The 23,517-nt window shown below is 31.5% G+C and overlaps 2 protein-coding genes and 1 long non-coding RNA gene across 3 annotated transcripts; all 3 read left to right on the forward strand.

The window, feature by feature from the left end:
- The first annotated feature begins 1,863 nt into the window (after nucleotides 1–1,863).
- Nucleotides 1,864–7,891, forward strand: LOC127708144 (uncharacterized). The gene is made up of 5 exons (XM_052212983.1): nucleotides 1,864–2,521; nucleotides 3,564–3,655; nucleotides 4,338–4,439; nucleotides 5,001–5,075; nucleotides 7,199–7,891. The coding sequence occupies exons 1-5, from the start codon at nucleotides 2,167–2,169 to the stop codon at nucleotides 7,889–7,891; spliced, it is 1,317 nt and encodes a 438-aa protein (XP_052068943.1). The 5' UTR covers nucleotides 1,864–2,166.
- A 1,944-nt stretch (nucleotides 7,892–9,835) lies between these two features.
- Nucleotides 9,836–14,050, forward strand: LOC127708145 (uncharacterized). Its single transcript, XM_052212984.1, has 4 exons — nucleotides 9,836–9,973; nucleotides 10,579–10,866; nucleotides 11,631–11,711; nucleotides 14,033–14,050. The coding sequence occupies exons 1-4, from the start codon at nucleotides 9,860–9,862 to the stop codon at nucleotides 14,048–14,050; spliced, it is 501 nt and encodes a 166-aa protein (XP_052068944.1). The 5' UTR covers nucleotides 9,836–9,859.
- Nucleotides 14,051–15,175: 1,125 nt separating this feature from the next.
- Nucleotides 15,176–16,740, forward strand: LOC127708031 (uncharacterized). The gene is made up of 2 exons (XR_007985126.1): nucleotides 15,176–15,258; nucleotides 16,040–16,740. It is a non-coding gene; the product is annotated as an uncharacterized LOC127708031 (long non-coding RNA).
- Nucleotides 16,741–23,517: the final 6,777 nt, after the last annotated feature.

The following is a 23,517-nucleotide window of genomic DNA, read 5'->3' on the forward strand; positions in this document are numbered from 1 at the left end:
GGAAAAGTAATTGTTCGTGTTTTTAGAATTTGTTGTGGAATGCACGTGATTATTCAAGACTGATATATGCAATTTTATAAAAGAAACTTTTTTGTTGAGATTTATTCATAATGCTACAAAATTTTATTTGCTATTATAATTAGATGTTCTTCAAATGTTTTGAGTAAACACCCGTGGTGAAATATGAATATATTGTATGTCAATTGATGGGCAGCGTCATGATTTGTTTGGGCTGTTCAAATCATACTCTCACATCGTATGCTTTTGATTTATAAGATACCCGAGGTCAGTCGGTCTAAATGACGTCATAGAACGATCGACTCAAAATTAAATTTTGCTGTTTGTTGAAGTCATTGTTGTGACTTTAAAGCGCATGGCGACAATATGACCACCCAGACATGCTCATGAGTCTTTGGTTCCGTCATCTATGTGTGAGAATATTACGTCATGAAACAATACAACATATTACCTAAGAATATAAGATAATTCATTATTGGTAAAGCAAAACTTTTTAAACAGTAAATTTTGACACAGTGTTTTGGTGTTATAGAAAATATCTTTCATATTTCTCATAAAACTTGTAATAAACTAAAATTCCGGTAATAGTATGCATTTACCTCTCTTATAAAACTACAACTTGCAAAAAACGGTTTAAGAAATATATTCTTTAAATTGTTGTATATTGCTATGCATACTTACTTGTTCCAGATACTGCAAATAATCAATTTTGTTACTCGAATATGAAAGGAATCATTGTTTCAAACTTACACATATGAAGTGAATATATTCAATTTGCATACATTGGAGAAAAGAAAAACATATATCAATTTGACTTAGAATCTTCAATCTAATGAAAGTAGAAACCTGTAACTTCAAAGTCTTTGTTTTTTCTTAATCATTTCAATTTTATGATATCATAATGAAAGAAACTTTTTCGTGTGTCTTTTTAAATAGTAGGGGATATTTTTTTGGTCAACAAAAGTGAGGAACTCTCAAAAAAGAAGTCCAAGGATGTTAGCTGATCGTTTGTTTCACTTTTTGTCAGATATTTGTAATCCTCTGGCTTTAGTCATATAGTGCTATTAAACACTTTGCCGGCTAATCCTTATTTTTCTTGTCATAATTTTATTACATATTGTTTTAAACATTTTATAAACTCCTAGGTATTTTTTCATAGTTTTGAGAGAGAAAAAAGGTGCCAAAGTTAAATGTATGAAAAATCAAGAAAGAATCATTTCCCCCAAAAATTTGAAGGCTTATATTTCAAAGTCAAGGGCACGGACCTTTCAGGATTTGTTCTGTTTTTTAAGTTCCGTTATTTATTCATAATCAAATTATCACAGTCTTTTATTTGTATTTTTGAGCAAGCAAATATATTTACCTGTAGCTAGATATGGATCGATTCCTCCATTAGGAGTACACAAATTACATACATTAGGATTGGTCGTAGTAAATGTAGCTTTTAAATGAAAATAAAATAAAAGTTAGTATATGTATAATCATTGTGATGATACCAATTAAGGTAAAGGTAAGCATATGACTGGCATGGCAATATAACATTGATGTAAATCTATTCAGTGGAGAAGTTATGTTATGTAGTTACTATTTTGTAATTTCTTCACAAATTCACCGATTTAATTGATCTAGTGAACAAACAATGGTTTTTAATCCTTTTCAATTTAAAGATGATATAAGATTGATATAAATTTTAAAAAAAATAACAGTCTTAAGAGCCATTCTCTGTAAGCATCAAAATATGATGGAAACCAGTGGTCACAGATTTTCATAAAACTTTTTTAAATGAATGCTTAGTGATGTAGAAACATATTGGTCATAATAAAAAAATATGGTAATGTTCATTACCATGGTAACTATAAAATTCATTTTCCGAAATTTACAGTAGAAACCTTTAAAGTCCAACTTAGTATTTCTTCAAAATGCACCGATAAAATCCCTTGAAATTAACAGAATACAAAGTTATCACATAATAGTTTTTATATGCCAAAAATCAGATATGTGTTATTTCAAATAAGAAAAATAATTCACCTTGGTCATATAGAAATTTGCTATCAGGAGTGCAAACTTCTACTAGAGTTATTTCCCTTAGTACAACTCTTTTGTTGTTTATGTTGAAAATGAAAGTAGCTTCAGCAGCAGACACACGAAATGGTTTGCAATTTTAACACAAACTGCACTACAGATGAGTGTTCTGATGATGTAACTGATATCAACACATGTGATTGCAATGACAAAAATATAATTTTAACTGAATCTGGTCTTTTGCCAAAGAATTTTACTGATTTTTATATATGCTCAACCCATTTTAACCAATTATTGAAAAGAAACTCGGATTTGAGAAGGAGAAAAGTATGTCAGCTTCCTACTTTGATAAGTGCTCATCCTCCAGTAGCATCACATTCTGTTGTTGGTGTTAAAAAGCCAAAGCCTAGCCGCAATATCACCATCAATGACGTAGAGAAAATTCAGAAGTGTTATGGCCTCACACTTCCTATTGGAACACGTAAGTTAAAAACTAAATTATATGTGACTGTTTATTTTTTTTAATGTCCAATTGCCTGTTTAATATTTTTTTAAATAACACTCTAGAAATACAAAAGAGCCCCCTATTTGCTACCATTTGAATTTTTAGGGGGGGGGGGGTGGAGATTTTGTCCTGCACTTCTTTTAGTTGTAATCTGATATTGTCTCTGTCTTGTCTTTTTATTTTTCACTCTATCTAGATAATGGGTCCTGTCTTATTATTTTATTAGTTTTATTCTGACTTTTTTTACATTATTTGTCATCCTGCCTTTTTTTTGACAAAGTTCCTCATCCTGCCTTTTTTTCCTCAAAACTCCTGATGCTCCTGTCCTGCCTTTTTTTTTTTAATTTTATCCTTAACCCCATAAAAATCAAATGGAAGCTTCCTAATGAGGGGAGGATCCTACACTTGAGGTACTTATTTATGTATATATATAAAACTAAAAGAATACACAGACTTGGCTAGAAGAGCTGCTGATATGGAATGTCATATATCAGTGGGGTGCAATTTACATTCAATAGGTCATACACATGAACATGTTGATCTTTTCTGTTACATGTAAGATGTCTGTAGAAACTGTGTTTTGATCTTTTCAATCTCAATATAAACATAACCATTGCTGTAAAGTTTCTATTAACCATATACATGTACATGTACATGTACATATGTAAGTTTTCAGTAATGATCGGACCCATATGAGAAAAAATCCAATACTGTGGATTCATTTATTTTCGTGGGTACCAATTTTCGTGGATTGAGGAAAACTTGCATATTCGTGGATATTTGATTTCGTGGTTTTCCAAAAGTTTGCATATAATCATACAGCAAATTTGCAATTCGTTGAACATTTAAATTCGTGGTTTCCCTGTACCAACGAAATCCACGAAAATTGATATCCAACGAATAATAATGAATCCACAGTATATTTAAACAACCCATATGCCCTTTCAAAAAAAAATTTAAGAAGCACATTTCCAAATGATCAATACAGCCTATGTCAAGTCAATGCTTCTTTTTTCAGCTGCATGCACTAGCTGCCTTATTAAAATTTCCAAGCAGTCCACAGAGATAGAAGCTGAAAGTCTGGATCAAGGAAAGTGTGAAGATGACCAGGTAAGGCAAACAAAATATTGTTTTAACAATCAGAGTATCTGTGAATTTATTTCCATTTTTAAATTTACGTGTACAGCAAGCTGTATAATCATAAATCATTATGTAAATATGGATAAAAAAAATCCAATGAATATCAACCATAACTGCTAAGTAAAATACACTTTATACAAATTCCATATAGGGTCAATGAACTCTTACCTAATTTACTGGAACAAAAAATAATAAAAAAAATAGACTCAGACTTTTTACTTTGTAAACCTGTCTGACACCAGTATCAACTTTATGAACAATTTTGTATACAACAGACACATTGCACCATAATCTGCTAAGATATAGGTCTTTGGCATATATGTTTATGCTTGATTGACTGTATGTTTGTTCAATATAAATTCTACATAGAGGATGATGTTGAATGATGGGCAATGAGACAGCTACCCACCAAAGAACACAGATATGAACAAATGCAGGTCACTGTATGGCTTTACAATGAAAACAATTCTTTTGGTATGGAAAGGCTATCAAGGGCAAGGGCCCCTGGATAATAAAATATAAAGCAGTCCAAAAAAGAAAATAAATGTTGACAGGATGTACCCAAAAACATTGAATAACCAATACGATTCTTATCAATAGTATAAAAAATATACTGATTTTATATTTGTATTAATTATATATATATAAACAGATTCAGCAATGCACAAACTTGAATACAGATGATGAAACCTATCTCATGGAGACTGACGAGTTGGATATGTTAACAGAAAAAGAAAATATTTGTGATAATCTTGTAAGCACAGCTAGTGTCTTTTTAGATATAATTGATGTTTGTTTTTTTTGTTTTTTTTTTGGGGGGGGGGGGGGGGTCCCTTAAATATGAGACAATTATAACAAGGTAAAGGATATTTTAGTAATTTGCATTATTTCAACACAAGAACAACATATTTATCATTTTTTGGGCACATTTCATACGAAAACAAGATGTGGTATAATGTCCAATGAGTCAAATCTCCACCGGAGACCAAAAGACATCGACGTAAATAGCAAATGGTCATTGTAAGGTCTTCAACAATAAGCAAAACCCATAATCACATAGTCAGCTATAAAAGGCCCCCAAAAGACAAATGTAAAACAATGCAATGACGGTGGTAAAAACTTTCTAAGTTAATACAAGGTTGGAATTTAGTTTAGTGCAAAAAATATATACTGTATACAGACCATAACATTTAAAAAAATCTGTACATTTTATTTCTATAGTAATTAATTAAGTTTGAAAACTAAAAATGTGTTAATGCATTTAGCACATTCAGGATTTCAAAAAATGTAAACAAAATACATCATTATTTTTCAGATTGAAATTTCAGCATCTGAATATACAGTTACATCAGAAGAGTCAGGAAGTCAAAATTATTTATCCCAGTCACAAGTAAGTAAAATCCTCAAAATAAGTATTCTATCACTTGTCATTGGTTGAAGTTTATATCATTAACACTTAAACATGATCAATGTGACAACTCAAAACAGAAATAAAAGCCACATTCAAAAGACATGAATCCTGAAGTATATATTTTAGGCACAATTACCGGAAATTAAAAGGGAACAGAATTAAAAGAAGAACATTCAAAATGTATCAGCATTACTTTGTTCAACGCCAGTTGTTTGTATTTATGCAAGATTGATTATCAACATATACATAATTCTTTACCGTTGCCTGCGTAATGTCTAGTGGCAAGTATTTGATGCATACTTAGAGTGAAAATAAACACTTTAGTACAGTTAAATTAATCGTTTACTCAGTAAATTATTTTGTACATGTACTAATAAACTGCTGTGATGCCTTACTATATTAAACATGTATGAGGATAATGCAGGACTGGCTTCTTGCAGAGGTGTTTTCAAATTTTTTTCAACAGTTCTGACTTTTTTAAAAGCTCTTGAAATCATAAACTTGTTTTCAGGTTCTTTATTATAAATTTGGGGTTTCAAAAATCACTTAAAAACACCCAAACAAGAGACATTACGTCCTGTGGCAAATATTTCATGCATTTTTAGGACAACAGCATATAAACAATAAATATTATTGTTAAGTTCTTTAATGAGAGACGGAAGACTTCTTCCTGGGACTTTAGAATTGTAACATTTTTATTACAGGTATTTGGGAATAATTCTTATATGATTTGCATATTAGGGAATACGTTAATATGATTGGTCAAGAGGGCTTCCGGTAGTGGATCTTGACGTTATTTATTTTTCGATAGACGACGTTGACAGAACTACTTTTATTAACCAATGTAAACAAGATGGCTGCGATAATAACACAAACCGGTTCAATGTTAAAAATATTTATTTTCACTTAGCGTTCATCGTCAAATTAAATTATAAACACAAAACATTTATTTGAAAGAAAATAAGATATTCTTTTAGGTTATTTTTTCAGATAACAAATTTCATGGAGTATATTTTATGGTGTTAACCCAAAAAAATATTCATGCCCCAGGTCAATTCAAAATGCCATAAATTTACAATTTATGTGTAATAGAGGTTACGAGTGGAGAAATCAAATTCCTTATCTCTACATTCAAAGAATTATAAGGATTAAATGCATTTTTAAAGGAATTTATTGGTGTATAAACTGGACCAAGTCACTCACAAACATATCATAAAAGTCCTTTGGACTTTTATTTGTTTGTGAGTGAATTGGTCGAGTTTATACACCAATAAATTCCTTTAGAAAGTCGTTTAATCCTATATTGCGCCTAAATTTGTACAGTTATTAGGAATTTACACTAATCAGGACTCAGAACTTAATAATATTTTTCGGGAGCGAAGAAATACCGCTTTATTTTTACGGGGTTTCAGTATAACAATCTTTTATTCTCCTTTATATACAAAGTACATTGTAATAGAGGCTGTTTAAAATTAAAGTTGGTGAAATTCTAACTGCCACTAAATAACAAGGGTATATGTATAAGGACTAAAATATTGACGGCATCCAAAAAGAGTTGAAAGGATTTTAATGTGCAGATAGTGGGAATAACCGACTTCCATTTGTCTATACAAAAAACAATAACAACGTGTTAGCTTTAAATTTATTTTATGAATGTATTTCAATCATTCATTATCAGTTTGTTCGTCTGTTTAAACCATTCAGATTTCATTTTTGTTTTGAAAGGGAAGTAACTCCTTATTAACCCTATATGGTTGCTAACCCTTTATGGTAACTAACCATGTATTTTTTAGGACACCCTATATCAAATATATATAGTCACCATGTGTTATTCATTAACCAATCATATCCCCATAAATCTATAGGAGGTAAGATAAAATATATTATTGCCACTACAATTATCTGAAATAGAATTTGTATATTTCTCATTGAGTTTCCATTGACATGTATGAAAATAAGGAAATGTTGTTAAGTTGTGATTAGACAACTATTCACCAAGTTGTGTCCCTTTATAATGTTACATGCAAGTAGGGGCATCATCTATGACCCATGGGCCCATTCCTCATTTATTTAATTGTAATCAGTTTTATACTTCTTTGCAGCAATCAGTCAGAAGTTATGAACGTGGCAGCTACTTGACATCTTTGAATGATTTCCTGTCATCAGTCAGATTGCAGGAATTCTCAGAAAAAGAAAGAAAAACATGGCAGTCCTACACATTTAAAACAAGAAACACCTACAAAGAAAGAATTGATGAGATTATGAAATTGATAATAGGAATTTTATTTCCAAATGATGTTGACGAAGTAATTGAAGATATAAAATGTCCCAAGCAGTTAAATGAAGAAAACAGAACCGATCATACAGAGTACAAAGATATTGTCACTTCATACAGAAAAGCAGAATCCTGGCAACAAGGGAGACAAGTTCTTTCAGTTCTTGCCTCAAGAATGTCCTTCAAGGACTTACTGTCTCTACTACCAGAAGTAACATCCCATCGCTACTATGCTGCTCTCAGTCATTCAAAGAAAATAGGGCCAGCACTTCCAATTCCCGAGAAAAAACTGCATCGACAAAAATTAGATCCTGAAAGATTAGACTCATTCTTAGATTTCATTACATCCAGTCATGTTGTCCGTGATCTACCGTTTGGGGAAAAAAAACTAAAGTTTTCAGATGGAACAGTCCACAATTTACCTAATGTTGTACGTTGCATGGGTTCAGCAGACATAATACAGCAGTACAAAGCATACTGTCAGGAAAATGAAGTTTTACCTTTAGGTAAGGCCAAATAAAGATATATATATATAGATAAATAGAAAAATTAAAGGATATCATATGGGGTATCCATCCATGACACAAAATCTAAAAAAAAAAAACACACACAAAAAACAAAAAGCAAAGGAACAGTGCATTTTAATATTGCTGTTCTTTATCTCAAAGTCACAATGACACCTTCAACAAGGTGCAGGTTTAAGATGGCTCCTAGCACTTTTTTGGCTGGAATTCTATGCAAAAATAATTTTGATAGACTTTGTAAAATGCAACACCACCTGAAGTAGGCCTTGTTAAAAAACACATACTTGAAAGAAGTACATATTTAAAACCAATTAGTTCCTTCGCATAGGTGTAAATTTGAAATTATGTGTAGAATATATTTAAATAGTAAGGCATCAGATGAAAGGTGAAGGACTGGTTATCCTTGTAGAATACATATTGACTAATAACATTGAATATTGAAAAAATGTATGAATGAATTCTAAAATGGATCAAATCTACCCTATTTGTGCTACTTGGACATAAAACAATAATCAATCAATCTAAACTTGTTGTTACTGTTTTTTAATAGGTGACAGTACGATGTTCAAAATACTTGCCCAGTGTGGTGCTAAAGTCAGAAAAAGCCTTGAAGGACTGGATTATTTTGTAGCAGAAGGAGGACGTGCCTTTATTACCCTTCAAGATGTCTTAGACAAATTGCTGACCTACGACGCTATATCACCTGATGACCACAAAAGTTTTCAGGCACTGTTCTTACAATCAAAGCAGTATTTAAGGACTGACTATAAGGTTTGTTAGAATTAATTTAGGACACAATTAAATGATAAATAAGTCCATTTATGTGATAAATTCGAAATTGCCATATGTTTTTATGTTTTTTACTTTATTCAGTTTTCTAATCGTTGGGGTGCCAGAATAATATAAATTATATAAATAAAGATTTGCATTCATCCATTACAGAAATTTCATTTAGATTAAATAAACCCTTGATTTTTGTGTCGCCTTGAGGTAGTCAAAAAGTGACTCATACGTATGCTGTTGCCAGCATTGGTGGCATAGTTTGTGATGACATCTAGTTTATTTGCAAACCACTAGTATTAGGCCAATAAAATTGGAACAAATGTAGTTCATTTGTTATTTTATATACCTTCACAGTAATTATACCCCACGCAACAAGTTGCGGAGGGTATAATGTTTTTGACCTGTCTGTCTGTCCGTCCGTCTGTCCGTCCGTCAGTCCGTCAGTCCTATTTCTTGTCATCGCAACTCCTCTCAAACCACACAACAGAATTTCACGAAACCTTTTTAGATAATAAGGACATACTATGTAGTTGTGCATATAGACAGGAAATTACGATTCATTTTTTTTTCTTAAGTGTTACGCCCCTTTGAACTTATTTGCTTCAATGTACTACTACAAAAGTTTGTTATTGCAACTCTTCTGAAACCACACAACAGAATTTAATGATACTTTGTAGATAATAAGGACATACTACGTAGATGTGCATATCGACAGGAAATTATGATTCAATTTTTTTTCTAGGAGTTATGCCCCTTTGAACTTATTTGCTTCAATGTACTTTTGCAACAGTTTGTCATCACAACTCCTCTGAAACCACACAACAGAATTTCACGAAACTTTGTAGATAATAAGGACATACTGTGTAGATTTGCATATTGACAGGAAATTATGATTCAATTTTTTTTTCTTATACAATTTTTTTTTCTTACACTTATTTTATTTCTCCAATGACAATGTGGGGACGTGGGGTATGTGAGCGCGCTCACTAAGGTTCTTTAATTTAAAATATTTTCAGATTCATATTTCAAAGGGAAGAGAAGTAGCAGATCACTGTATGTTGTATGCCCTCAGTGATGAAAAAGATGGGGCTTTGTCTGTTCTATGGTCGGGTTGTTGTCTCTTTGACACATTCCCCATTTCCATTCTCAATTTTATAGAACAATGTTCCCACAATCACCAGATGGTCTGTGAAAGCTGTGAGCAGTTGAAGGAGACCATTGCTGCTTTAGAAAAGATCTTTGTTACTTCCTCAGTAGATGGAAAAGAGGATGAGATGAATGACCTTAATTTTAGGGTAACTAATTATATTATTTATATGAGCACTTTAAATGTAAAAAAAAGTTTCGATTACATTTACATCTGATCCTTCAAGGAAATTCATTACCCTTATCTATTATTGTTACTTATTAGTTTCTTTTGAATATTTCCTCCAACTATATGAATATATCCATTTTTTTTCAAAATACAATACTATCTTTTTCAATATGATAGTTTATGATCAATCTTCCTATTTGACTGGCTATCATTCTGCATAAAATTTTCACTACATAATATAACAAAGGTGTACTTGACTAGATGGAAAGAGCAGCTGTATCATATTTAATTATTTTCTTATTAACTTATGAATTAAATAAAAAGAATCAACTAGTTCAGGATATGTTTAATCAGAGAATATTCAATTTTGAAGTGTGAATGAATCTTCACTAGGCTAATTGAATTTGCAACAGTAAAGTCTACAATTTATGTTTACACTGCTTTAATTAATCCCCTCAGAAAACACCAAAGAAAAAGCATACATTTTAGAAAACTGACATCAGAGATCAGAATAAGATATCACCTAACTGGTCATACCTAAATTTAGAATAAAAATTAAAAATATGAATTGATCTTCTTTTTTAGGTACAACAAGCAACAAGAAATATTTTCAGCCTGAAAAAGCACATAATAAGATGTAAAAACCAGGACTTAGCAAAAACTCATCTATTTGAAACTATGCCTACAGATGAAGTTTTACTGGTATGTGACTGGGCAATGAAGTTTTTGCCCCGAAAGTTTCGTGAAGATCAGTGTGATTGGTTTGGAAAGAGAGGAATCCCATGGCATATATCTATAGCCTTTTGTAGGAAAGATGATGGAAGCATTGGTAGCCTTGGATTTGTTCATTTGTTTGCAACGCAAATATCCCAGGTTAGTACAACTTTTAACATGAATAAGCTATAATATTTATGTACAAATAATTATTTTTTACCGTAAAGATAAAATATTGAAAAATATATGGTAGGGCAAGTAGGAAATTTGTTGCAAAATTCAGCTATTAAAAAGAAAGAATAGAGGGTAAATGTACATGAGACAACATCCCAACGTATAACATAGTTTAAATTAGAATAAATCTGAAAGGCACACAATAAAGCAAGCTGAAGATGGTGTAATATACCTAGCAGACAACTTGTAAAATATTTTTAAAATATGTAAGAGGAACCATACCATGACAATGAGAAGGAATATCACATAAAAGAAAAAAAGCAAAGACACTGGCTAATGAATTGAATCTTGCCATTGATGTGATTAAATGTGGTCGGTAAACCGATGTGGTTGTGAGATATCTATTATCTCATTTATCATATTCATAATGCAATTTGATACACTAAAAATAAAAGACAAACTAGTGAACATGTATATCATGAATTAATGTTGAATTAAACATTTGCTTGTTAATTTTTTTTTTATCTTGGGGTTGGTATCATTAATCAAATAGTGTATGTACATGTAGGACTACCCTAAACAAATCTGTTTTTGAATGCCTGTCCATTTACTTGACATGATACCGTCTCCTGAAAACAATTTAGTATCTGTGCTCTTACTTCAGTTGTAGTTGATAAATGCTTATGAAATGGATATTTTATAAAGCGGTTTAAAGGTTGTGATTTATTTTGTTTATAATCTTTTAACAGGACAGCCGAGTAACAGCCAGTATCATCCAAGATGTTATGGACAAAATTAGAGAATTCAACACCACTGACATCAAATTTCATGTATGGTCTGACAATGCTGGTTGCTACAAGTCTACAGAGATGCTTTCATTCTTATTCCATTCAGGGCTTATCCTGTCATATGACTTCTGCGAATCCCAGAATGGGAAGGGACCATGTGATCGCACTGCCGCAACCATCAAATCTTCTATTAGAAGATATGTAAACCAGGGTCATGATGTACTTACAGCACAATCAATGAAAAACACTACAAAAGTCAAAAAGTCTGAAAAGACCAGTTTTTGTCTGAATTTGCATGAATTTTTACTCGACATTCTTAATTTGTCTGAATAATTTTTAAAAATTCTTGACATAGTATGAATTTGTCTAATAAGGTTCTTGATTTTTCTTGACAAGTGTCTTGACAGTATGAACATTGTCTTAAAATTTCTCGACACTTCCTGTATCATCTGATAAGAGTCTGGATTAGTCTCGACCAATTCTTGACTGTCTTAAATTTGTCTCGATCTGTCTTGACATATTCTTGACATTCTTAATAATGTCTGAATATGTCTCGACATATTCTTGACATTCTAAATAATGTCTGAATATGTCTCGACACATTCTTGACAGTCTTAAATATGTCTTGACACTATCTCAACAGTATAAATTTCGCCTGAAATGTGAACAGACTTATTCTGCACTGTTTATGACATTCTATTGCTGTTATATACTCCTTTTTATTATGGCTAAACTAAACTTTGAAGAATCAAGGATTAATTTGGTATATAAAGTAAGATACCCTTTTGGTGCAACTAAGTTGTAATACCCTGAATAATCCCCCGTGTAGTTTAATTTTGATTTATTTTTATTAAACATTTAAGTAATTGTTTTCACTTGGAATATAAGTAGAAGGTATTGACAAACAGAATTTAGATTTTTGCCGTTCGCAAAACTGCCAGTCAAATTTGCTTTACTAAAATAGGTGTCTTGTATCTCTTTTGGACCCCACAATTCATCTTTTGGGTTTGTGTAGCTAAAAAAAGAGGGGGGGGGGGGGCTTTCGTTTAGGTCAAAGAATTTGTTCCCATCTTGATTCAAAAACCTTATTTATTTTTTAGAACAACCCAAAAACATTTTTTATTCAAATTTGAGTGTTGAATTTTATAATTTTTTATCAAAAATAAATATTAATAAATAATAAAAAAACTCCTTCCTGAAAAGAAAAAAATGTTTAGAGCTATATTATGCATGTCTGTTTGAGAACCATTTCTATAGAAATCATTGATGGGACCCATTATAAATACATTTTTTTTATTATTCCTGGAGTAGATAATAATTTTCTTTTAATCTTTGGGAATTATTCAATTTGTTTTTATGTTAAAATAATTAACTTCATAATTTTGATGAAGAAAATCCATTTCAATTCAATTTTTTTTCATCAAAATGATGATTTTCATTTTCATCTATCAACAAACTTTTTAAATTGTAGTGGCATGGTCGGTCAACTGATAAGTTGTATGGCTGATTACAGGTAAAGCAATAACTTCTATTTGACAGTTGTGTGTACTCTGGGGTGTGGAATACCTTAATTTTATGGGGAACATCCTGTCTATGTGTAATACTTAATATATTCCAACAGATGACATTACACAAATTTTTCTTCTGTTAAATGAATGATTTGTATATCATCATAATTTGCTATTTATATAAACCACATTTTGGTATAATAATTATTTACCATATCAACATTGAATATTATCAATGTAGAATGAAATATGTCTACAGTATAATTGGTTTGAATCATTTAATTTATAAGATTTAGGAATCAAAATTTGTAATTATTTAAAAACCCACATTGAAATTGTTTTATATCAACACAACCACATTTGAATTATTTTATACTTTAGATTTCATAGCCATATTTGCATTTGTAAAAATATTTATATACCCAAATTTTCAATTATTTTACATGCCCAACTTTTATTTTTGTTGTAAAGAAGTGTAACTTGAAACAACAGTATATCATATAAAGAGAAATAAAGATTAAAGTTATATCATGAATATTGGTCATGATTTGTAAAACTCAGAACTGTCAAGTAAATTTAAGACACGATTCAAAATGTTCAGAATATGTCAAGCCATACTGAGAAAAAATAAGAATGTCGAGAATATGTCGAGAAATTTCAAGACAGTATTCAAATGTCAAGAATTTGTCAAGAAATTTTAAGACCATATTCAGAATGTCGAGAATATGTCGAGTAAATTTCATACAAATTTAATATAAATGAGAATTTGTCAAGAAAAATTAAGACACAAGTCATACTTTTGGAGAATGTCGAGTAAAAGTTCATGCAAATTAAGACAAAAACTGGTCTTTTCAGACTTTTAGACTTTTGTAGTGAAAGGTACAGATAGTTTTAAAAAAACAATAAGTTTCATGTCTTAAAAATCTCAAGGTTACAGCTGTAAATGTACTTTGAAATTCAGAAATTATTGCGAGGTTTTTATTAATGGGAATAATTTGACTGGGTGAGTATAGTATTAATAAGAACTCTCATTCTGATATTTTAAACATACGTCTGTATGCACCTTTTGCAGAAATGGCAGTAATTTATCTCGCAATTTCATTCTTCAAAAATTGCAATAACAAATGCACACAATAATTTCTTAGTTTACAGTAATCTAACAATGTCAGCCCCAAGCAAAACAGTAATCAAGGTTTATTATAAAAGATCCAGAAGAGCATGAGTGCAGCTTTAAAAATATTTAAATCATGTGGAAACCAGTGAGCAACAACAATAACTAATTTGGTTTTATAAAAGCTGAAGAAGGAATTAGACCCAATTATGGGACAGCTGAAGTTACTTTATTACTCTATATAAATATAAAAACAAGAATCAGTATGATTGCCCATGATACAACTCTCCACTGGAGACCAAATGACATAGAATTTATCAATTATAGGTCACTGCAAGGCCTTAAACAATGAACAAAACCCATACTTCAATGTGAGCTCTTTTTATGCCCCATTTATGGGCATTATGTGTTCTGGTCTGTGCGTCCGTCCGTCCGTTCAATCGTCTGTTCGTCCAGCTTCAGGTTAAAGTTTTTGGTCAAGGTAGTTTTTGATGAAGTTGAAGTCCAATCAACTTGAAACTTAGTAAACATGTTTCCTATGATATGATCTTTCTAATTTTAATGCCAAATTAGAAATTTTATCCCATTTTCACGGTCCACTGAACATAGAAAGTGATAGTGCGGATGGGGCATCCCTGTATTTGGGACACATTCTTGTTTGTTATGATTTTGTATCTATTATGTTATGAGGTTTTTATAATTTAAGTAAAGCTTTACAACCAAAAAAAAAAAGCCAACAGTTCTAATCTGCTCTAGTTATTTTTCTTCTTATAGGCATTTACAATAATTTCACTTTATTTACAGGCAATAGACAAGTCAGCCAAAAATGTAAAGTACATAGTTCGTGTTATAGAAGGAACTGAGTGTAGGAAAACCAAGTACACTCCTATACCAGGAATATCATCTTACAGTAACTTCACATTTAGCGCACATGGCATTACTGCATGGAAGGCATACCAAGTTGGCACAGGTAAAAAGATAAATATTATTTTCATAATTCCCCTAAACATGAATATAAAAAAAGAAGATGTGGTATGATTGCCAATGAGACAACTATCCACAAAGAGACCAAATGACACAGAAATTAACAACTATAGGTCACTGTACGTCCTTCAACAATAAGCCCATTTGGAGTCATCATTTTCTTATCTTTTCTTTTTATAATTTCCTAATTATGATCTCAAAACACTGATTTTCTATTGTTAGCTGTAAGCAGTCAATAGACCATAATTTTATATATATGATTCAAGTATTGTCTTTTGCGATTATGTTGAAAACAACCTCACATATTTTAGTTTGCTCTAAGTCAGAATATAGTGTCCAAATATTATTTATGTCTTCCTGCAAACCGTTTCCTTTATGTGGGTTAGCAGGTTTAAGATCCAAATGAACAAGTTTGCTGGCACTATTTAGTTCTCTCCCTAACATGGGACAGTGGTGTAACAGTACAACATCAGAACAAACTATAAAAAACAGTTCTTTCTTGTCAGATTGATCAATACAAAACAAAAAACAACTGACAATATAGACACAGACTAGATGTGGCAGGGATTATATATATCCAGCACAACACAAAAAAGACTCAAAGTAAAGTTATATTCATTTCACACATACATTTCATGTCCATAGCTACAATATAGCCAGTTCATGTTGACCAAGTGTAAAACAGCAACAATCAATCAATTAATCAATTATTGTTTGAACAGTATTCTCAAATTACAAGTTATATAATTTTATTTTCTACATTTTAGGAAAGCTAATACCTTCATCTAATATTCCAACCGTTGAAAAGTGTATTCTCAATACTTCATGTTCAGAGATAGAGGGTGAAATTGATGTGGTTTTTCACCAACTGCCACTTAAAGCTGAAGAGGAAGAAAACACCATAACATGTGCAAATGAGGGATGCACACTGTCTTTTTCTTCTTTTCATGAACTGTCAAGCCACTTAATGTTCGGCAAGTGTGAGTTTGAATTTAGGTGCCAGTTTAGTAATGGATGTGACATTACTAAGAAGACTTACATTACAAAGATGTCTAAGTCTTTTTCAACCAACTTTCAAGTTTCATCAGCAGGACTGACAGTTGGAATTGATGACAACTCAGATTTAGAACTTGGCTGGGCATTGAAAGAAGAAAGGAAGAACAAACGATTCAATGTAAACCAAAAAGAATATCTTACTGAAAAGTTTAATAAAGGTCTAAAAACTGGAAGAAAAGAAGATCCTTTTTTGGTATCAGAGGAAATGCTGACTGAAAGAAAAGAAGATGGAAATAGAAGATTTTCATATGATGAAATCCTTTCTGTACAGCAAATCACAAGTTTCTTTTCTAGAATGAGCAGGAAGAACAAATCATTTGATGATTCCGTTGATGCATCAAGGGAAGAAACTATAACAACTATCAGGAGAGAACTAACTGCAGATGAACTTAATTAAATTTTGTTTACCAACTTTATGTAGAAAACTAAAAATATTTTATGAACTTATAATATGGTATGATTGTCAATGACACAACTCTCCATAAATGACACAGAAATTAACAACTATAGGTCATTGTACAGTCTTCAACAATGAGCAAAGCCCATACCGCATAGTCAGCTATAAAACGGCCACAAAATGACAAATTTAAATAGGTTAAAGTGAAATTGCAAAAACCATTTGAGCCAATTTGTCTTTCTAAAAAAACACCAATGAGACATCAGATTTCTATTTAGATAGTTATATATATATATGATTCGACTGACTGGCATCAGCAACTTTTCATGCTGCACCTACGATAGAAAGGGGAATTATGTTTTCTGGTCTGTGCATCCGTATGTCCCACTTCAGTTTAAAGTTTTTGGTCAAGGTAACTTTTGATGAAGTTGAAGTCCAATCAACTTGAAACTTCCCTATGGTATGATCTTTCTAATTAAATTGCCAAATTAGATTTTTGACTCCAAACTCACGGTCCATTGAACATAGAAAATGATGGTGAGAGTTTCCGGTATAAGTTTTTGGTAAAAGTTTTTGTTCAAGGTAGTTTTTGGATGAAATTGAACTCCAATCAACTTGAAACTTAGTACACATGTTCCCTATGATATGATCTTTCTAATTTAATATGTCTAAATGCCAATTTAGATTTTTGACCCCAATTTCACAGTCAACTGAACATAGAAAATGATAGTGCGCATGGGGCATCTGTGGAGGATTGACACATTCTTGTTCTTGCTTAAATTAATAGTGAGATTTGGATTTCCTATGATATTTCCAACCAAAGACAGAAAATGACTCTTGTGTTTTGTTTGCACAGTGTTTTAACATCAGTGCAAGGCTGTAGTATATTATTTCAAAGTTTAAGTGAAGTGAGCTGCACCATGTATTCATTTTCACAGGTTCAGACTAAATTTACACTGAAAATTCCTAATTTTACCACAAAACTGTAATTTACAGCCTCTTGATATTTGACTAGGTCTTAATCTTCACTGACATGGTAACCTTCACAACACCCTTTTGTTTGATATGTGCTTTTTGAAAGGATACCGGAGTAAATCTTTGTATGCAGTAGCTATAAAATACATATTTTTGGGGAATTTTTTTTTTTTTGCTTAGGGTCATATAAATGGTTACTATGGTTACCACAATCTTAAATTGACATTTATCTCTTCAAAATGGTGTTAAATCAGTATTTAGATCAAATTGAACTAAATTTTCTTCATTTATAACTTAAAATTTGCAAATTTCACAAAAATATTTTTTTTTAGATATTTTCATTCATTGCCATGGCACCGCATTTTTTTTTTTTAGAGAAATAACACTATTCCAATTTTTTGATATTTTGGACTTTATGCTTTATGCATTACATATGCATTATATTAAGAACATCTGTCGGTGCATTTTTTCACAGTCTATTATTAAAATTGGTAAAAAATACAATTTTCAAGAAATTCAAAAAAAGTCAAAATCAAGGTTTTTGGCAGCATAAAAAAACTGTGATAGCAACTTTGTTTTATTATGTTATTTATTGTTATTATATGCCTAGATCATTGTCTTCATGATGACAAATAAAGAATATGACTTCAGAACAGTATGCTTTATGTTTTACATGCAAAGAAAACGGTAATTTCACTGATTGAAAGACTCTTGTAGAAGCCTTATTTGGTGATGTATGGTAACCATGGCAACCGCAACTCTGTGTATCAATATTATACCAAATTTCGAACAAGGGTGACATATGAGTATTAACTACCAAGTTTCATTGAAATTTGAGGTCCTCACTTTCCCACCCTATATCAGAAATTTTGATGCTTACAGAGAATGGCTCTTAAAATGTTTGTTCCAACATACTTGCACTTGAACTCGATTATAAATTTGGAAATGTGCTTTTATTTAAGTAACACATATGTTCACAATTGACCCCCTACCCACCTTACTACAGCGAATCAGTATACATTACAGTATATTTTCCAAGCAGGAAAATATATCTGTTTCAATTATGTAATTGTAATTTCAAAATAATATTCGGTCTGTTGGAAATGAGTTTCAAGAAAGTCCTATAAGAGCACAACCGTCATCAATTGCTACATTACCAAGTAATTAGAAGAATAGATTACAGGGAAGTAATCAATTATTTGGATGAGGGGATATGTACTCATGAAAGATAATGAAAGTAGCCGTTAATTTAGTTCCAAATCAATAGACAATTTGTTTTGATTGTTTTGATTTAAAGAATTTGAAAAATATATTTCGACCAATCAGAAAGCAACTTACACACATGTTTGCCTTTAGCATCGTTCGCTTTTCAATCTTCAATGAAATAAAAGTACCCTTTGTAAATGGATTTCAAGTGTGTCGGGTAAACCGTATTTAAACTCTTCCAAAAATGTTTGTATAAAGTTACTTTGGAAGTTCAAACCAAAATATCGTTGAATAGTTTTTAACATTTCTACTTTTTCACGTAAACATTATAAGCAAGAAGCCAAACCGCGTCTGAGAAGCATCGGATATTATTCTTTCGTACCTCCAAATCCAAAGCTGAATGAAAGTTGTTGCATACCAGGATTGTAGTCAAAGATATAACATGTAAACTTGTCTTCGTTCTCAGTTCTTTAAAAAAAAGTGAATACGTAATTGTTCGACTTATATTATATATATATATTGATATATATGTGTGTGTGTGTGTGTGTGTGTGTGTGTGTGTATCAATCCGTTCTTTGTGAAACTTTCATTTACAGTTCCAAAATGTATATTTATTTCAAAATTTAAGTAGTTAAGATGTAAATTTTCACTTAGTATTCTGGTGGTTGGAAATCTTGTCAGTTATGTCTTTTGATTGAAATTGGGGTTCTACATGTATGTATTACAATGTATTGTGTGACAGCAAGCATACAGTATTTCCTAAATCTCATATATTTTGTATGGTCTTAGGTTTCGCTCAACAATCATTTAAAATAACTGAGTACCATAACTTCCCCTGAAGAATGAAAACAATACAGAAGGAACTCGGAATCTAAGTAAACTATTAAAAGTATCAATAATCCCAAAGACGTCCGAAGATGATAAACGCTTTTTGGCGTTTGTTTTTGTTGCAGTAGAGTGTTTCTGTTGTTCCGTTGTTTTCCTCTTATAGTTGATGTGTTTCCCTCGGTTTTAGTTTGTAACTCGGATTATTTTTCTCTCGATTTATGACTTTTGAACAGCGGTATACTACTGTTGCCTTTATTTATATGAATTTGTAGGGATTTTTCCCTTAACAGATTTAAAATATAGGACCTGAAAGTACTCGATTACGGAATAAGAATGTATCCGTTCTAATACCCATTGTAAGGCTGACCTAGAAAATTTAAAAAAAATAGTGCGAGAGTAGTTTACCGATTTTCAAATTTCGTAAATCGATTAAAAACTGAGAGAATCGCATGAACTCCAAACGGAACAACACCGGGTTTACCGACAGGGTAAATAAACTCATCATAGATACCAGGATTAAAATTCTGTACGCAAGACGCGGGTTTCATTTACAAAAGACCCATCAATGACGCTCGAATAAAAAAGTTTAAAAGGCAAAGTAAAGTACGAAGTTAAAGAGCATTGCTGAACCAAAATTCCGGAAGGAATTCCAAATACTGCTAAGGTAATCTATTCATGGGGAAGACGATCCTTAGTTTTTGGTAAAGTTTAAAGTTTTATCAACAGTTGATTAATAGTCATGGCAATTTCAGTGATAATTCATATCAATGCGCAAGTGCTGACTACTGGTAGGCGTTTCCTGCTGAGTACACAACACCTGTCATGCGAATTCACACTCGGCACAATCGGCAATAAGACAAATTCGGTAAAATTACAGATCATACAACTATACTGGTGTTTAAAGACCTAAGACCACAAAAAATATGTCGAAAGTGAGTTGAGACAACGACATATTGTATCGGTTAACCTAATTGATGATGGTAAAACTTAAGTAGTATCGATTTCAGTCATTTTCCCTCATAACTTTGTTTGAGCAGGTTTTGTATAAGAAGTACACCCTTGTTAATGAAGTCTGTATAGTGTGAACATAAATAACTTAATATATAAGCTTATGTATGTTAACGACATATGACGGAGCAGAGGGTATGTTACTGCGAAAAAATGGTAAGTTGACAATTCGAAAGATGAAATCATTATGTATGTCATTGATGCTAGTTTAAAGTCGTCCATCTACATGTATGTCAATATTGAGTAAAAGATCAAGATGTGATGCAGAACTCGAACTTTCGGTAATATCTATAATTTCATATTCATTAGGATACATGAGATGTAAGCACTCATAAAATGAGAAGGTTCTGTTTGAATTCTGCTTTATATGATTACAAAAACATGTTAGCCAGTAGTGGTGAACACTTAGTACCCCTTGAATACAAACGAAATATGAATCCAACAAAGTCAACAAATATGATGTCGATTAAAACAATCCACAATTGTGACGATTTCATCTTTTGTATATTTGTTATGGGGATAAGTGTTGTTCTTCAAAAAGTAAGATTTTCCATTGCCTTAAACAATGAATTTATATCTACGTTTTCGATTTTTGTAGAAAAGCTCTGTTTAATGGGATGAAAAGTCGATCTTTAAATTGAGCAAATTCTGAATTTGATCGTTTTCCCTATCGAAACCATTGCAATAATCACGGGGTGAAATTTCGTAACGGTCAAGCATACCCAATTTAATATTTTTTAAAAGTCAATCTATGTAAATTCATATCGGTCAAAGAATTGAGTGCTTTTTTGTAGTTTTGTTTAGGTCCAAAAAGCGTTGATCGGATCACTTTTTTGTATAGATCACAGAAGCACTTAAAAAAATTGTTAAACAAATCAATTATTACTAAAACCTGAAGATGATGAATCGTTCAACACGTTGATAGCAGATTAGATTATCTGTCGTTAAACCAAAGATAAATTCACTTCTCATTCCGTCGTTATTAAACGTCCAAGTTCCTCGCATTGTATTCCCACTAAAAATATTCAATGTTTGACCTCTCAACTCACATGGAAACTCACAAGAGTCATCTTGACCTGCAAATGTAGAAGTCATCATATGTTTACTTGGCACCTATACACCTGATGTATGTTCAATTATTTGTCAGTGATTGACAGAGTTCAAATCAAATCAAAAGATCTATGTTAACATAGTTTAAAAGGATCGGGTAAAATGAAGCTGTCTTATGTTAAATCAATTGTTTCACAAATTTATGGGAATATAATCCATGGACGAATTATCACCGGAAATTTTGCACGTGTTAAAACGTACTTTAGCACCAATTTTGTCATGCTCAGTAGTCAGTTTTTCTGTACTGACCAGATTTATAATTTTATAATTTTATAATTTTATTCTAAATGTCCGTTCACATTTTTAGGAATTATTCAGAAACTAAGGTTCTAACTACCTCAGACAAAGTTGATCTGAAATGAACTTGGCTATTATGTTTGAATCCTTTTCGGTTAAATAGTAACTGGCTTTCAATGTTCTTGATGAAGGTAAATTCAGAAAAGCGACGCTTAGCATTTATGATGTGTTATTTCTATTTTTTTTAAGACTGCCATTTATTTGACTGAGATGTATACATCTACCTGTTTAAGCTGCTTATATCCTTGCCGAGTGGTCTTTGGTGGATAATATCTTTCCCATTGACAATCATATGAATTTTCCTAAATACATATTACATGTATTTTTGGTCTGATGAAATTAAATGATTCGTTGAAAAATGAGTATTTCATGATTTAAAGTGAAGAAATACATAAAGACATAAACTTGATATATGCGACTTACTTTTTAAAAGATTTTTACATTTATTACAATAGTTTTGCATATGTTCATAAAATGAAAATATTATTCACCGCCATACATATAAAAAAACATGTCTTTGTAAAGTAACACATTTAAGAAATCAATAACCTACATAAATCAATTATCATCTGAAAGATGGTGCTTAGCTTTAACATGTTAAAGGAGGTATGCTACTCAGTTTCAAAATAACAAGCTTTTTATAACACTAGTATATATTGATAGGGGATTAATAAAGGAACCAAAAAAAGCAAAAAAAATATATAGGTCAATGTGCTCATTTTCGAGATATTAGCCATTGAAATTTTGGCGGGAAAATGTTCTCTCTTGATTTTTCATAGCTTTATCATTGACAAGTTTAAGTTCCCAAAAACCATTAAAAAATAACAAAGATTTTATAAGACTTTGACAGATGGCTCATAATTATACATGTAAAAGATTTATAAAAAGAAAAATGGGGGTCAATGAGCAAAAAGTATCAAGGCATTCAAATGGATAAAACCAGAGGATTCCGAAAATCTGACAAAAATCCCAAAACATGACAAGCGAACATCCTTAATTTGATAGAATATTCATTAAGGTAAACTAAGGCGACAAGAGTTTGCCGATGCCCAAATCTCGTAAATCGATTAAGGAGAGTCAAATCAAGGTTATAAAAAAACTGATTCGAATCAATCACATAAAAGAAGCAAGTCCGGGTGCGTCGACAGGTACAGCGTCTCCCTACATGCATTCATCACCCGCCATGTGAATTCACTCAGTAAAAATAATATGCGCAATCGGTAAACTGCCAGATCATACTATTTGTACGGTTATCTAAAGATCTAAGACAACACAAACACGTCGCTAGTTAATTCAGAGTCAGTCACACTGTATGGGTTAACCAATTCGTGATGGTGACCGTAAAACTTACATAATATGAAAAGTCGA

The sequence above is a fragment of the Mytilus californianus genome, unplaced genomic scaffold (genome assembly GCF_021869535.1).
Source record: "Mytilus californianus isolate M0D057914Y unplaced genomic scaffold, xbMytCali1.0.p SCAF_7, whole genome shotgun sequence".
Classification (NCBI taxonomy): Eukaryota; Metazoa; Mollusca; class Bivalvia; order Mytilida; family Mytilidae; genus Mytilus; species Mytilus californianus.

Bases quoted from the DNA above. Each gene is read 5' to 3' on its own strand.
- LOC127708144 (XM_052212983.1), top strand. From the start codon at position 2,167: ATGGTTTGCAATTTTAACACAAACTGCACTACAGATGAGTGTTCTGAT. The intron at 3,656-4,337 runs GTAAGGCAAACA...ATATATAAACAG, and splicing joins GAAAGTGTGAAGATGACCAG to ATTCAGCAATGCACAAACTT. The intron at 4,440-5,000 runs GTAAGCACAGCT...ATTATTTTTCAG, and splicing joins AAAATATTTGTGATAATCTT to ATTGAAATTTCAGCATCTGA.
- LOC127708145 (XM_052212984.1), top strand. From the start codon at position 9,860: ATGGTCTGTGAAAGCTGTGAGCAGTTGAAGGAGACCATTGCTGCTTTA. The intron at 9,974-10,578 runs GTAACTAATTAT...CTTCTTTTTTAG, and splicing joins TGAATGACCTTAATTTTAGG to GTACAACAAGCAACAAGAAA. The intron at 10,867-11,630 runs GTTAGTACAACT...ATCTTTTAACAG, and splicing joins TTGCAACGCAAATATCCCAG to GACAGCCGAGTAACAGCCAG.